Source organism: Giraffa tippelskirchi, chromosome 13 (assembly GCF_054371585.1).
Source record: "Giraffa tippelskirchi isolate mGirTip1 chromosome 13, T2T-mGirTip1v1.2.pri, whole genome shotgun sequence".
Lineage (NCBI taxonomy): Eukaryota > Metazoa > Chordata > Mammalia > Artiodactyla > Giraffidae > Giraffa > Giraffa tippelskirchi.
In genome coordinates, this window is record NC_137287.1 from 5880918 (window position 1) to 5897257 (window position 16340).

At 48.2% G+C, this 16340-nt stretch overlaps 1 protein-coding gene across 1 annotated transcript; it reads right to left on the reverse strand.

Moving 5' to 3' along the window:
- Positions 1 to 997: 997 nt before the first annotated feature.
- Positions 998 to 16340, reverse strand: LOC145531963 (paired immunoglobulin-like type 2 receptor alpha). Its single transcript, XM_081556031.1, has 6 exons — positions 15451 to 16340; positions 14762 to 15151; positions 6889 to 7086; positions 2920 to 2950; positions 1843 to 1892; positions 998 to 1411 (listed from the first exon to the last, which is right to left on the reverse strand). The coding sequence occupies exons 1-6, from the start codon at positions 15506 to 15508 to the stop codon at positions 1407 to 1409; spliced, it is 732 nt and encodes a 243-aa protein (XP_081412157.1). The 5' UTR covers positions 15509 to 16340; the 3' UTR covers positions 998 to 1406.

Here is a 16340-nt window from a genome sequence, read left to right on the forward strand (position 1 = left end):
CTTAGATTATTGATTTTATATCTTTCTTCTTTTCTAATAAACATATTCAGTGCCATGAATTTCCTTCTAAGCACTACTTTTGCTCCATCAGATAATTTTGACAAGTTGTCCTTTCACTTTTATTTAATTAAAAAAATTTTAAAATTTATCTTGAGATTTCTTCTTTGATTTATATGAATTTAGAAGTATGCTGTTTAATCTACATGTATTTTGGATTGTCCAGTTATCTTTCCATTACTGAAACTTCTAGTTTAATTCCATTGCAGTCTGAGAGCAGACACTGCATGATTTCTATCCTTTTAAATTTGTTTGGATGTATCGTGTGACCCAGAATGTGGTCTATCTTGGTGAATGTTCTATGTGACCATGGGAAAAAATGTATATTCTAATTTGTTGGATGATGTAGTCTGTTGATGGGATTGTTCATTGGCTGTGAGGTTACTTGGCTAAAGTCAGAGCTGTGCAGCTTATATATTAATAAACCAGGTTACTACTTATATATTAATAAACCAGGTTATTAGTTAATGTGGTTTGGTTAATCTCTAACCACTTGCTCAGTTTTGGCTTTTTTCTCTTTTTCTCCATGTCACTGGGGCACATGGTGCCTTCTGGTGGGAGACCTGTCAGTATAGGGATCTGGGAAGGTGATGACACCTGAGTCCTGGGAGAAGGACATCGAGAGGGCAGGTCCGAGTTCGCATCCTGCCTCGGCCACTTACTAGCAACATGGCCTTGGGAAAAGCGGTGTGACCATTCTGGTTCTTATCCTCTCTCAGATGGTACATCCAGTGCCATATAGAGTGGCTGATGATGCTGAAATGAGGCCATGCATGTAAAGCATGAACACGACACATCCTAGTTATTATCCTAAGGGAAGCAGAAGGGTTAGATTAGGGGGACAGACCCTGGGTTCTGGACTGATTACCAGTGTTTGGGGATTTATTTGTCTCTGGCCTGAGGCAGTCACTGAACAGAAGTACTAGGGGAGGGATCTGGGTGTGAGCTATTATGGTTCATTTTATGAACTTCTGGAAGGACAGAAGTTGAAGGTGACATCAGCTTTCTCCTTAGATGTGCTCAGGGAAATTGTACAGGTCCTTTTATTTTTGTGGTGAAAGGCTGGGTAGTTGAAGAGGGAATTGGAGCAGGTGGCTGTGTGACTCTCAGGTCATGGTGGCCGTCAGCACCTGCAGGCCTCTGAGCTGTCTGTGTCTGGCCGGAGGAACTGAGATCCCTGTGCGCAGCTGACTTGAAGGAGGTCCTCAGTCAGTCCTGCTGCTTAGGCCTTTTAAGACAGAGTATAGGGTCTCTTCCTGGGGGGCCCCATGGGGAGGGGGGAGGGGAGGCACTGCTGAGTTGGTGAGGTCAAGCTGGAGAGGGTGAGGGAGGCATGGAGGACTCCAGCGTCATCCTGGGGGAGAAAGAAATGGGAGGGGGTGAGACAGAAGGGGGAAGGGGTCCCATCTCAGAGCCACGACCCCACAGCTGATGCCCCACTGACACCACAGTCCCTCTGTCTGTCCACCCCCCCCTTCTCCAGACTTCCCTCTCATCCTTTCAGGTCCTAGCCTGAGCTGCTTATTTTATTGTTGTGCTCTGGGTTTATATGTTGTCTTAGAAAAAAGCTCAAGATGTACTGGAGTCAGGTGACCAGGCAGCCAGGGTAGAGAAATGGGCAGGGGCTCCAGCAGTCAGGTCATCTCTAGCTCAGGACCAGGGTCTCAGGGGAGGGTGGGTGAGGCAGGGGAGAGAGAGGATGCTGAGGGCACCTGTGGGGGGAGGGGGTGTGGGGAGAAGACGGAAGACCCAGGTGAGAGCGGGGATGATGGCAGCAGGACTTACCTTTATTCCCGGTGTTCTCATAATCCTCTTCCGAGGTTTTGAAGGACTCCCTGGGTGGGAACAGGAGAGCAGTGATGTGTCAGAGTCTGGGCAGAAAGAGCTACCACCTGCGTCGAGCTGCTTCTCTCGGTGGGGGCTCTGTGACCTGCCTGGTCACACTCAGAGATGAAGGCAGAGGTTTGAGGCTCTCAGAAGGAGGCTGTCTGGATGGGGTTGAGGGGCCGTTTGCAGTGTAGCCCCGTCCCTGAGAGCTGACTGGGGTGGACTCTTGCAGAGAAGCGGCTTTATTGAGGGCCTCAGGGAGGAGAAGCAGGAGGGGGGCGCCTGTCCTCTCTGCGGCAGCGCCTGGGTCCAAACTGGAGCGTGAGAACCAGGGAGCTTCTCTCAGGTCCCCTGGGCGGTGCTCAGGCCTTGGTCCCCGGAGGAGACGCCATCCGGGGAGGGGTCCCGGGAGGACACTGTCAAGAGTCAGGAAGGTGAGAAAGGAGGGAGGGGCCGTGAGAAGGAAAAGCCTGGACGTGGCAGGAGAGGATGAGAAAGGAAAACGGTGGGCAGTGAGGAGGGTGGGAAGAAAGGAAGAGGAGCCGGGGCCAGAGGAGAGGGAGCCAGGCTGGGGGCGGCAAGGGAAGGCGCTCTGAGGAGAGACAGGGCGGAGCAGCTGGAGGCCCCGCGTCACAGGGCAAAGGACAGACTGGATGAGGAGCAAGAAGGGACAGAACGTGGAGGAGGCGGGTGTGTTCTGGAAGGATGGTGTTCAAGGTGGAGACAAACGGTGAACAGGGGGAAAGGCTGAGAACTGGGGATGGAAGGAGGAAAGGTGGGTGCTAGAGGCAGACAAAGGGAGGTGTTCTGGGAGAGAGTCAGCGAAAGTGCTGGTCCACTGCCCTGACTTTTTAAGGATCGGGAGCCTCAGGAAGTGAAGAGCCTGGCCTGTGGGGACGTGAGAGGATGTGGATGGAGGCCCAGGAGGGCAGGCCCGTGAAAGGCTCCCTGGTGCTGTTCTCGGGAGGAAACTTCTTGCTCATAAAATAGCACCGCCCCACCTCCCACCCCCCATACTGGAGGACAAGCGCTCACCTGGCTGGGGTCCTGGCTTCAGTCTGCACACCTGTAGGAGGACCAACAGCGTGTCACTGTGCCATCCACGGAGGCCCTGCCTTCTCTGCCCGGTCCCACTCTGAGTCCATCCTTGCAGAGACCAGACCAGCTGAAACCTCCCTGGGAAGGGCCTGGGGCTCAGAGCTGTCCACCCCCCCGGTGGCAGCCCGAGGCTGCCTGCACCTGTGCTGCCTTGTCCTCCACACCAGTCAGGAGAGCAGCTCTTCCCGCACCCAGAGCCCTGTCACTCTCTGAACACGGTGGTCTTGACTCCCCCCAACTCAGGCTACCTCAGGTCCACTCAGCCACACCCTGGACTCATTTTCTTTCCTCTTTTTTTTTTTTTATCACTGGGACTGAGAACCCTGACATAGCAAACACTAGTATTTTTATGCTCAGCTATCTTTCCTTCCGGCTGTTTGGTCATCATCCCTCTGTACCTGTGCGTGACCTCACTGCACTCTTGTCCTCGATGATCCACTCTCTCTCAGGTTACCCAAGCCCCCTGCTGAGCCCTCTCCTCTCCACCTGTGCCCTCTCACGGGCTCCCTGACCCCCTGGGTCCCCCTGTGCTTCTGCCACACTTGTTGACATGTCTCCAATCATGGATGCTCCCTGAGGCTAGGGATACTGTTTGTTGCCCCATATCCACTCATTTCTCCTTGTTCGTTACAGAAACTTGATTTTATCTGGAGTGGCTGGGTGCCCCCGCAACAGACAGATGTAGGATCTATAACTAAATCTAACCCACGAGGGACTTCCCGAGTAGTCCAGTGGTTGAGAATCTGCCTTCCAATGCAAGGGACACAGTTTCATTCCCTGGGTGGCGGGGGTGGGCTGGGGTGGGGGCACAGGTAACTAATTTCCACAAGCCACACGCGGCAACTAAGCCCGAGTACCACAAGGAGAAAGCCTGTGGGTCACAATGAAGAACCTCCTCCCCCTCACCCCCCAAAAAAACAACAGCAACCATCATTTAAGTAAAAAAAATTTTTTTAAATCTCACTAATAAGACATAAGGGGACATTGTGGGTAGAACTTCACAAAGGCTCTTTAAAAGGAGGAGAGACAGCTGGGGAATAGTCCTTTTGTTCTTTCATCCTGATTGGATTCAGAAATAATGGCTGGAATTCTAGCAGCCATAATGAACCATGAGGTGGCCTTCGGGAGAGAAGCCAAAATGCAGGGTAGTGAACAGAATGGTAGGAGCCTCAGTGCTTATGGATGGCAGCCTCTGCTCTCTGGCTCCACATTCTTTTATATGAGGGGGAAAAAGTAAACTCTGTGTTATTTAACCATTCCTTCTAGATTTCAGTGTGAATAGTTGTACGCAGATTCTAACCAGTAATTCCTAAATGTTTCTAAACCTGCATGCTTGCATACTGCTGGGGGAAGACATAACTATGTGCAATGATGTTTTTACCCATTTGTGGTTTCTCATCTGAGTTGATCCTCAAATACCATTTTGCATTTCCACAGTGACTATGTCACATTTTCTCTTCATCTCTGACTCTCATCCTCACTCTGAGGAGACAACCACTGTGGTTTTTGCTATGCAGAATTAAAAAACGAATTTGTATGGAGTACATCAAGGCTGTATATTGTCACCCTGCTTGTTTAACGTATATGCAGAGTACATCATGAGAAATGCTGGGCTGGAGGAAGCACAAGCTGGAATCAAGATTGTCGGGAGAAATATCAATAACCTCAGATATGCAGATGACACCACCCTTATGGCAGAAAGTGAAGAAGAGCTAAAGAGCCTCTTGATGAAAGTGAAAGAGGAGAGTGAAAAAGTTGGCTTAAAGCTCAACATTCAGAAAACTAAGATCATGGCACCTGGCCCCATCACTTCATGGCAAATAGATGGGGAAACAGTGAAAACGGTGTCAGACTTTATTTTTGGGGGCTCCAAAATCACTGCAGATGGTGATTGTAGCCATGAAATTAAAAGACGCTTACTCCTTGGAAGGAAAATTATGACCAACCTAGACAGCATATTAAAAAGCAGAGACATTACTTTGCCAACAAAGGTCTGTCTACTCAAGGCTATGGTGTTTCCAGTAGTCATGTATGGATGTGAGAGTTGGACCATAAAGAAATATGAGCACCAAAGAATTGATGCTTTTGAACTGTGCTGTTGGAGAAGACTCTTGAGAGTCCCTTGGACGGCAAGGAGATCCAACCAGTCCATCCTAAAGGAGATCAGTCCTGGGTATTCATTGGAAGGACTGATGTTGAAGCTGAAACTGCAATACTTTGGCCACCTGATGTGAAAAGCTGACTTATTTGAAAAGACCCTGATGCTGGGAAAGATTGAGGGCAGGAGAAGAAGGGGATGACAGAGGATGAGATGGTTGGATGGCATCACCAACTCAATGGACATGGATTTTGGTAGACTCCGGGAGTTGGTGATGGACAGGGAGACCTGGTGTGCTGCAGTTCATGGGTTGCAAAGAGTTGGACACGACTGAGTGACTGAACTGAACTGAATTTGTAAATATTTTTATTTGTGGCTTTGATATTTTGTCAATACTTAGGCCAGTCATCTTCAACCCATGGTTGTAACATAGTTTCACCTGCTTTCTACTAGCGCCAGGGTTATTTTTTCCTCATTTATATCTTCAATTTTGGTGCAAATTATGAGGCAGGGAGCTAATATTATTCTTTCTTAGCTGTGACTCCATTATTACAGAACTACTCATTTTCCTCCCTTGATTAGAAATGGTTCCTTTTAACCTACTAAATTCCTGCATATATTTGGATCTGTTTTTATCCTGCTTGTATCTGATTTTTCACTTTTATTCCATTTGTTTACCTATCAAAATCCGGAATTACATAATTTTAATTATTATAGCTTAATTATAAGTGTTAATGCTCATATAGTGCTTACTCGGCAGAAGGATCTATTCTAAATGCCTTTTGTTTGTCATGACAACACCAGGGAAGTGCTATTTTCATCCCCATTTTACCAAAGAGTAAGTTCAGGCTCAGAGCAGTAGTATTAGTGTGCCAGAGTTTACCCAGCCAGAGTGTGAAGCAGGATTTGGCTGCAGGCATGCGCAATTCTGTGCTTTGCAAGCTCTGAGCTTTACAATGTGACAGGGCTCATTGCTCACTGTGAATTTTAAAAATTATTTATGTATTTATTTTACTGTGCTGGATCTCAGTTGCGACTCGCGGGATCTTTGTTGTGTCATGCGTGATCTTCCGTGTGATACACTGACTGTCTAGCAGTGCGTGGGCTTCAGTAATTTTAGTGTGCAGGCTGAGTTGCTCCATGGCATATGGGATCTTAATTCTCCCACCAGGGATCAAACCTGCATTCCTGACATTGCAAGGCAGATTCTTAACCACTGGACCACTAGGGAAGTTCCCACATTGCAAATTTTTAAAAAAATATTTCAAATCAGTTTTGGAGTTTGTTGTGGCATAAATAGTTAATGCCTGTCGCCCTGTGGTCTCTTTCAGCTGTAAATGCATACATCCAGATTTCTGATGGGCATCTCGACTCAGATGCCACACAAACATAAACCATCCCAAACTCAAGAATCATTCTCTCCCAATCATGGTCCTTGACCTCCTCTGCTCCCTAATTTACTTGATGGTCTCACCATGGCCTCATTTGCCCAAGTTGGAAACATGGGGCTTATTCCCACTCCTTCACCCTCGCACCAGTGCAATCACCAAGTCATACTGGTTTTCTCTCTTAAACTTTTCCAGGATCTAGCCTCTCCCTCCATCCACACAGACACAGTGGGTCCCAAACTTGATAACACACGAATGCTACCTGAGGAGGTCACTAAAAATGCAGATTCCCAAGCCCAGACCTCAGGTCCAGCGGGACTAGCTTTTAACTGAGCACCCCTGGTCATTCTGGTGCAGTAGGTTCTGAGAAACACTGAGCTGGGCATCTTGGGGTGAGGTTAGCGGTCCTGGACCACTTACCTTTGCTTCTCTTCCACCCAAGGTATACAGTCAGTCCCACGATCGGGAGCTTGAGCAGCCCGACACTGGCCAGTGCCAACCCAACTGTAGCTTGCATGGTCAGGGACCACAACTTGGAACTCTTTTTGCCCCCTGAGCCCCCGAGGCCAGCTGTGGTGGTGGTGGTGGTGGTAGGAACCCAGGTGGTTGTCTTGCTGCCTGAAAAATATGCAAATTCTTCACTAAAGGGCTAGAGGTAGCTGGGTGAATCTGTCACATCTTGTTCCCTAGTTTGGGGAAAGTGGGGGTAGGGAGCAGGTCTCTGAAGCTCTCCCACAGGAAGCAGAGTAACAAGAGGTGATGCTGGAAATTCTGAATCCTCTTCACTTCTTTAAAATCCTGACTCTACCACTGATCAGTGCTATGACTTCAGAACCTCATTTTACCACCTACCCATAGGTGAACTAAATCACAGGATAAAAAATTTTTTATTGTGGCAAAAGATACATAACATGAAAATTACTATTTTAACCATATTTAACTGTATAGTTTAGTGGCATTAAGTACATTCACACTATTGTACAAGTCTCAGCACCATCCATCTCCTGAAATTTTCACCTTCATAAACTGAAGCTCTATCCCCGCATTCCCCTTCCCCCCAGCCCCTGGCCCCCAGCAGTCTGCTTTCTGACTCTGTGAATATGACTGTTCTGGGGACCTCGTGTAGGTGGAATCAAACCGTATTTGTACCTAATGTATACTGGAATGCATTTCTAAGGTTAACTTAATTTCTAAGTGCTACAAATAGATTGTACCTCTTTTAATAGACAATTAAAAAAATTACTTAATACCCCACTAAAGGGAAGAAAACCCCAAATTCCAATGAAGTCTTCTGGTTAGTGTGGACCAAATTCATGTCCACTGTTATTAGAAATTAATAATGAAAGGGTAAATACCATCCCTCAACTAAGATTTTCAAATTTAAAAATTACTTAATTTTACTAACATATCAGATAAAAGTGATAGGAATGCACACTAAAAACCCTACAACACTAAAGCTTCTATAAACTTTCATTATTTTAAATGTGAAGATGTTTTAAATGAATGAAAGATTAGCATCTGAGAAACGAGTAACAAAAACAGTGAGGAGGCAGCTCTAAGGAAACTCCTAATTTGAAAGTAATGAAAACCTAGATTGGATACATATTTAAGGAAATAGAACAGCAGACGGAATAAAAAATGCAGGAGGCCGTTAGAGAAAAACAAACCAGAAAACAGACAAGACTCTTGCAAACCTAACCATGTCAAAAGAGTATTGAAATCATACATGCATTGAGAAAATCACTGAGAAATCTACAAAGCTCTGTGAAATGGCTGATTTTCTGAGACAAACAAAAATTGAAAAGAATTAAAAAATAGTAAACCTTAATGGACATGGGGTTGCTCCTCTAGGCCGCCGCCCCTGACCTCAGATGTGAGGTAGCTCCTCTTGGCTGCTGCCCCAACCTGAGGGCCGAGAGGAGCTACTCCACGTTCAAGGTCAGGAGGGGTGGCCATGAGGAGATACCCCTCGTCCAAGGTAAGGAGCAGCGGCTGCGCTTTGCTGGAGCAGCCGTGAAGAGAAACCCCACGTCCAAGGTAAGACAAACCCAAGTAAGATGGTAGGTGTTGTGAGAGGGCATCAGAGTGCAGACACACTGAAACTATAATCATAGAAAACTAGCCAATCTGATCACACGTTCCACAGCCTTGTCTAACTCAGTGAAACCAAGCCATGCCGTGTGGGGCTACCCAAGATAGATGGGTCATGGTGGAGAGGTCTGACAGAATGTGGTCCACTGGAGAAGGGAATGGCAAACCACTTCAGTATTCTTGCCTTGAGAACCCCATGAACAGTATGAAAAGACAAAATGATAGGATACTGAAAGAGGAACTCCCCAGGTCAGTAGGTGCCCAATATGCTACTGGAGATCAGTGGAGAAATAACCCCAGAAAGAATGAAGGGATGGAGCCAAAGCAAAAACAATACCCAGTTGTGGATGTGACTGGTGATAGAAGCAAGGTCTGATGCTGTAAAGAGCAATATTGCATAGGAACCTGGAATGTTAGGTCCATGAATCAAGGTAAATTGGAAGTGGTCAAACAGGAGATGGCAAGAGTGAACGTCGACATTCTAGGAATCAGCGAACTAAGATGGACTGGAATGGGTGAATTTAACTCAGATGACCATTATATCTACTACTGTGGGCAGGAATCCCTTAGAAGAAATGGAGTAGCTATCATAGTCAACAAAAGAGTCCAAAATGCAGTACTTGGATGCAATCTCAGAAATGACAGAATGATTTCTGTTCGTTTCCAAGGCAAAGCATCAATATCACGGCTATCCAAGCCTATGCCCTGACCAGTAATGCTAAAGAAGATGAAGTTGAATGGTTCTATGAAGACCTCCAAGACTTTCTAGAACTAACATCCAAAAAAGATGTCCTTTTCATTACAGGGGACTGGAATGCAAAAGTAGGAAGTCAGGAAACACCTGCAGTAACAGGGAAATTTGGCCTTGGAGTACAGAATGAAGCAGGGCAAAGGCTAATAGAGTTTTGCCACGAGAACACACTGGTAATAGCAAACACCCTCTTCCAACAAAACAAGAGAAGACTCTACACGTGGACATCACCAGATGGTCAACACCGAAATCAGATTGATTATATTCTTTGCAGCCAAAGATGGAGAAGCTCTATACAGTCAGCAAAAATAAGACTGGGAGCTGACTGTGGCTCAGATCATGAGCTCCTTATTGCCAAATTCAGACTTAAATTGAAGAAAGTAGGGAAAACCACTAGACCATTCAGGTATGACCTAAATCAAATCCGTTATGATTAAACAGTGGAAGTGAGAAATAGATTTAAGGGACTAGATCTGATAGACAGAGTGCCTGATGAACTATGGACGGAGGTTCATGACATTGTACAGGAGACAGGGATGAAGACCATCTCCATGGAAAAGAAATGCAAAAAAGCAAAATGGCTGTCTGAGGAGGCCTTACAAATAGCTGTGAAAAGAAAAGAAGTGAAAAGCAAAGGAGAAAACAAAAGATATACCCATTTGAATGCAGAGTTCCAAAGAATAGCAAGGAGAGATAAGAAATGCTTCCTCAGCGATCAATGCAAAGAAATAGAGGAAAACAACAGAATGGGAAAGACTAGAGATCTCTTCAAGAAAATTAGAGATGCTGCTGCTACTGCTGCTAAGTTGCTTCAGTCATGTCCGACTCTGTGTGACCCCATAGACGGCAGTCCACCGGGCTCCGCCGCCCCTGGGGTTCTCCAGGCAAGAATACTGGAGTGGGTTGCCATTTCCTTCTCCAGTGTATGAAAGGGAAAAGTGAAAGTGAAGTCGCTCAGTTGTGTCTGACTCTTAGCGACCCCATGGACTGTGGCCTACCAGGCTCCTCCATCCGTGGGATTTTCCAGGCAAGAGTACTGGAGTGGGGTGCCATTGCCTTCTCCGAAATTAGAGATACCAAGGGAATATTTCATGCAAAGACGGGCTCGATAAAGGACAGAAATGGTATGGACCTAACAGAAGCAGAAGATATTAAGAAGAGGTGGCAAGAATACACAGAACTGTACAAAAAAGATCTTCACGACCCAGATAATCACGATGGTGTGATCACTCACCTAGAGCCAGACATCCTGGAATGTGAAGTCAGGTGGGCCTTAGAAAGCATCACTACGAACAAAGCTAGTGGAGGTGATGGAATTCCAGTTGAGCTATTTCAAATCCTCAAAGGTGATGCTGTGAAAGTGCTGCACTCGATATGCCAGCAAATCTGGAAAACTCAGCAGTGGCCACAGGACTGGAAAAGGTCAGTTTTCATTGAAATCCCAAAGAAAGGCAATGCCAAAGAATGCTCAAACTACCATACAGTTGCACTCATGTCACACGCGAGTAAAGTAATGCTCAAAATTCTCCAAGCCAGGCTTCAGCAATACGTGAACCGTGAACTTCCAGATGTTCAAGCTGGTTTTAGAAAAGGCAGAGGAACCAGAGATCAAATTGCCAATATCCGCTGGATGATTGAAAAAGCAAGAGAGTTACAGAAAACCATCTATTTCTGCTTTATTGACTATGCCAAAGCCTTTGACTGTGTGGATCACAATAAACTGTGGAAAATTCTGAAAGAGATGGGAATACCAGACCACCTGACCTGTCTCTTGAGAAACCTGTATGCAGGTCAGGAAGCAACAGTTAGAACTGGACATGGAACAACAGACTGGTTCCAAATAGGAAAAGGAGTACGTCAAGGCTGTATATTGTCACCCTGCTTATTTAACTTATATGCAAGTACATCATGAGAAACGCTGGGCTGGAAGAAGCACAAGCTGGAATCAAGATTGCCGGGAGAAATATCAATAACCTCAGATATGCAGATGACACCACCTTTATGGCAGAAAGTGAAGAGGACCTAAAGAGCCTCTTAATGAAAGTGAAAGAGGAGAGTGAAAAAGTTGGCTTAAAGCTCAACATTCAGAAAACTAAGATCATAGCATCTGGTCCCATCACTTCATGGCAAATAGATGGGGAAACAGTGTCAGACTTAATTTTTTGGGGCTCCAAAATCATTGCAGATGGTTATTGCAGCCATGAAATTAAAAGACACTTACTCCTTGGAAGGAAAGTTATGACCAACCTAGACAGCCTATTAAAAAGCAGAGACATTACTTTGCCAACAAAGGTCAGTCTAGTCAAGGCTATGGTTTTTCCAGAAGTCATGTATGGATGTGAGAGTTGGACTGTGAAGAAAGCTGAGCACCGAAGAATTGATGCTTTTGAACTATGGTGTTGGAGAAGACTCTTGAGAATCCCTTGGACTGCAGGGAGATCCAACCAGTCCATCCTAAAGGAGATCAGTCCTGGGTGTTCATTGGAAGGACTGATGTTGAAGCTGAAACTCCAATACTTTGGCCAGCTCATGTGAAGATTTGACTCATTGGAAAAGACCCTGATTCTGGGAAGGATTGGGGGCAGGAGGAGAAGGGGACAACCGAGGATTGGCTGTCTGGATGGCATCACCAACTCGATGGACATGAGTTTGGGTAAACTCCGGGAGTTGGTGATGGACAGGGAGGCCTGGTGTGCTGCGATTCATAGGGTCACAAAGAGTTGGACACGACTGAGCGATTGAACTGAACTGAAACTTTAATGGGAAGACAAAGAAGAAATTGAGGATATTTTTAAAGAACTACCTTTTGTAGAAATTTCAAGCTCAGACGATTTAATGGCTAAATTCTTGTGAAAATTCAAGGAGTGGATAATTCCCAGACGTAAGGTTCCAGAACATAGAGAAAATGATGGAATTCTAATTCCAAAACTTCCAGATGTACAAGCTGGGTTTTGAGGAGACAGATCATGGATAAAGCAAGGGAGTTCCAGAAAAACAGCTTTTTCAGGTTCATTGACTACACTAAAGCCTTTGACTGTGTGGATCACAACAAATTGTGGAAAATTCTTAGAGATGGGACTTCCAGACCACCTTACCTGTCTCTCAGAAACCTGTGTGCGGGTCAAGAAGCAACAGTTAGAACCTGACATGGAACAAATTGGCTGGTTCAAAATTGGCAAGGAGCACGACAAGACTATGTATTGTTACCCTCCTTATTTAACTTATATGCAGAGTACATCATACAAAATGCCAGGCTGGATGAAGCACAAGCCGGAATCAAGATTGTTGGGAGAAATATCAACAACCTCAGATATGCAGATGATATCACTCTAATGGCATTAAGTGCAGAGGAATTAAAGAGCTTCTTAATGAGGAGGAACAAAAGGCAAGAATGAAAAAGCTGGCTTGAAACTCAATATTAAAAAATCTAAGATCATGGCATCTGGTCCCATCACTTCATGGCAAACAAAAGGAGAAAAAATGAAAGCAGTGGTAGATTTTATTTTCTTGGGCTCCAAAATCACTGTGGATGGTGACTGCAGCCATGAAATGAAATTTCCTGGAAAGGTCAGAAAGCTGAGTGCAGAAGAATTGAGGCTTTTGAACTGTGGTGTTGGAGAAGACTCTTGAGAGTCCCTTGGACTGCAAGGAGATCAAACCAGTCCATCCTAAAGGAAATCAGTCCTGGGTGTTCATTGGAAGGACTGATGTTGAAGCTAAAACTCCAATACTTTGGCCACCTCATGCAAAGAGCTGACTCATTTGAAAAGACCCTTATGCTGGGAAAGATTGAGGGCAGAAGAAGAAGGGGATGACAGAGGATGAGATGGTTGGATGGCATCACCGACTCAATGGACATGAGTTTGGGTGGACTCCGGGAGTTGGTGATAGACAGGGAGGCCTGGCGTGCATCGGTTCATGGGCTTGCAAAGAGTGGGACATGACTGAGTGACTAAACTGAACTGAACTGAACTGAAACATTCAAAGGTAATGTTGCACACTAATAATAAAAACAAAGAATGGAGAGGAAATTAGGGAATTAGAAAAGGAAGAAGAGGGATCTACGGAGGCCAAAAACCTCACAGAAAAGGTCATTTAAGGAAATATGGAGGAGACACAGGAAATATTAATCCAAGGCGGTCTCGGTGAATTCAGATTGAGTCACTATCTGTTTGCTTTGAAATCAGCATGTGGTCAAGAAGGGGCAGTCGTTTTCCATGGGAGGAGTCAGAGAGAGTGCCCTTCCCAGCCGAGAGCCGTCATCCCTCATGGACACTGTTTAGAATTGCCAGCACAAGTGATTATAAAAAGCAAACTATCTTAGTCAATCACTAGTTTTCTAAAAAGTTACAGACAACAACCCCCTTACTGCCTGTGATTGTCAGAGAGGACCCGTCACCCGCTGCTCTGGAGACAAATAAATTGAGGTTAAATAAATTGAGGTTCAAGTTCCGACGGCCCATTGAGTGACAGAGGGAGATCTGTTAATGCAAAATGTCCATTGTTAGGTTAAAAATAGTCAAGACAACGGGATGACAGGTCAGGAGGTGAGGCCAAGCAGCTCATGGTTAAGAAGGGAGGCTCTGGGGTTAAACTGGGGTCAGACCTCACCTGCACCAGGAGTGACTTGGGTAGGAGTTTGCTGTGCCAGCCTCGGTTCCCCTTCCTGCGACAGGAGGCCGGCGGCAGGACCGCGGTACTGGGGGTCGTGGGGAAGGTCAGCTGGGGCAATGCTGCCAAGGTGTCCCCCTGGGATGCAGGGCACAGACAGGGGAGCTGCCGGGACTGCTGCCTCGTCATGACCAGGACAGAGGGCCAAGGTCAGGGTGGACACGGGGACAGGGTGACTGGAACCACATGGTGGGGGGGGCAAGGAGGTAAAGAGGATGAAGCAGGGAGGAGGAGAGAGGAAAGAGATGGGATGGAGGTGGGGGTCTTGAGACTCATATTCTGGGAGGCAGAGCAGAGAAGGAAGGGGAGACGGAAAATCAGGTGATGGGGACACGGGGCCCCTTGGCACCTGCTGTGTGTGCGGGCTGAGCTCATGGCTGTGGGGGGACAGACATGGGACAGCTGGGGCTCAGCACAGGACTCAGGGAAAGGGGAGGAGCCACACCCCGAGGATGTCAAGTCACCTGGAGGACGTGGGGCGAGGGCAGGGGGCCGGGTGGAGCCCAGCTTGGAGCAGGAAGGGAGGACAGCTGGGAGCACAGAGGGTGCGGGGGCCTGGGGATGGGGGAGGGGCTGGATCTGGAGGGCAGGGAGGGGGATGGGCAAGGGAGGCAGCCCAGAGCTGGGGAAGATTAAGGTAAGGTTGGCAGAGGCCTGGGGGAGAGTAGGAGAGGAAGGGAGAGGAGTTTGAGAAAAGTCAGGAGGAGGGGGCCTGGACCAGGCCTGCATTACAAGGTACCAACAGCCTCCAAGAGCCTCAGGCAGGACAGCTGGACTCACCGCGGGTGATGGTGAGGTTGGTCCCCTTGATGGACTGCCACATCTGCTTGCCATATTCCAGTATGACCAACTCCACCCGGCAGAAGTACACAGACTCGTCCTCCCTCCGCAGGTTTGAGATCCGGAGGGAGCCGGTCTTCTCATCCTTCTTCCAGTTCAGGAAGAGCCGGTTCTTGAAATCCTTGTGGATGAACAGAGGGGTCGTGTTGTAGATGAACTCCCCATGGTGGTGTTTCCATCTCCAGGATATTCTCACGTTGGGAACCTCGGCTAATTCCCCAGGGTAAGAGAAGGAGAAGGGGATGAGGATGGAGCCACCCTCGGGGGCTGAGAGATCCGTTGGTTGCTTAACCTCAAAGAGAGGCTGTGGATTTCTTTGTGCCCAGCGACCTAGAGGAGGGAGGGAGAGACTCTGAAGCCACCAGGAGAGACACAGAAGGTGACCCCAGACCATCGGGCACCCTCACCTGCAGGGGGACGTGTGACGGGGTAGGACTGGCCCTCCCTCTGGCCTGGGTGATCCCCTCTCCAGGCTTGGGGCAGGCAGGAGGGTGAGGGGTTGGGGGACAGCAGTGTGGGACCCACCCTTTGTTTGTTGGCGGTGGGAGACCAGGGGACCCTTCTACACACACCCAGCCACAGCCCCTCCCCGGGGTCCCTGGCAGAGCAGGACACTCCTAGCCACTCACCAGCCTGCAGAGACACCGGCAGCAGCAGCAGGGGCAGGGGCAGCAGGTGCAGCCCCATGGCCTGGCCCTCCTCCTGGGTGAGAGGACAGGCAGAGACCTCAAGGCCAGACGGGAGTGAGGACCAGGCTCCTTCAGAGGACGGAGGTGGGGGGGCCTTCCCCAAACCCGCCCACCCCGACAGTGACGGGCACTTCCTTTATCAACCTGGCTTCTTCTTTTCCTTTATTGCAAAAGGGCCTCCCTGTGGTCAGTGCAAAGGGAGCCATGATCTGGGGCTCCCCGCCCCTGTCTTCACGCTGAGGGGCTGGTCCTGACCTGCGCCCGCTTGGCCCCTCCCCTTCAGCTCCTGCCTCCCAGCCCTCACATCTCCCTGGCAGTCAGTCTCTGTGTCTCTCCTGGTCTCTGCTTCTCTGAGAGTCTCTCCTCCCAGGGGAAGGGGCGGCAGCAGGCCCAGCTGAGGCTCCTTCAGGAAGAGGTGGGGCCCGAGTCCCTGCCCAGCTGCAGCCCCTCAGGGAGGAGCAGGAGGGGGCCGCTGGTGGTCAAGCTCAGCCCCCCTCAGACATGGGGGCACCAGCCTGCTCTGGGCCCCTCTCCCTCCAGGCAGGGGCTCCCCTGCAGTGCCTCCCCCTCTCAGTCTTCAGGCAGAACCAAGGCCCACATCCAGGACTCTGAGAGGTGGGACCAGCACTGGAGCTCCAGTCCTGCTGAGCCCACAGAACCGTCTGCTCCCTCTGGAAGCTTCCTCTGGTCACACCTCCGAATCTCTTGGCCTTACCCTCTGAGTGCAGAGCTCTGGGAGGTGACCCCCAGGAGGCTGTCGTTAATAACATTCCTCAGGGGGTTCCATCTGCAGTTGTGAGTCCCTGGCTCATCCAGGGCCTTCCCTGGAC

What these genes read in the sequence shown, in the direction of transcription:
- LOC145531963 (XM_081556031.1), bottom strand. Translation starts at nt 15,508, where the DNA reads ATGGGGCTGCACCTGCTGCCCCTGCCCCTGCTGCTGCTGCCGGTGTCT. An exon ending in TGGGTGGAAGAGAAGCAAAG is followed by an intron (nt 2,951 to 6,888) that starts GTAAGTGGTCCA and finishes GTCCTCCTACAG; the next exon opens with GTGTGCAGACTGAAGCCAGG. An exon ending in GAAGCCAGGACCCCAGCCAG is followed by an intron (nt 1,893 to 2,919) that starts GTGAGCGCTTGT and finishes GTTCCCACCCAG; the next exon opens with GGAGTCCTTCAAAACCTCGG.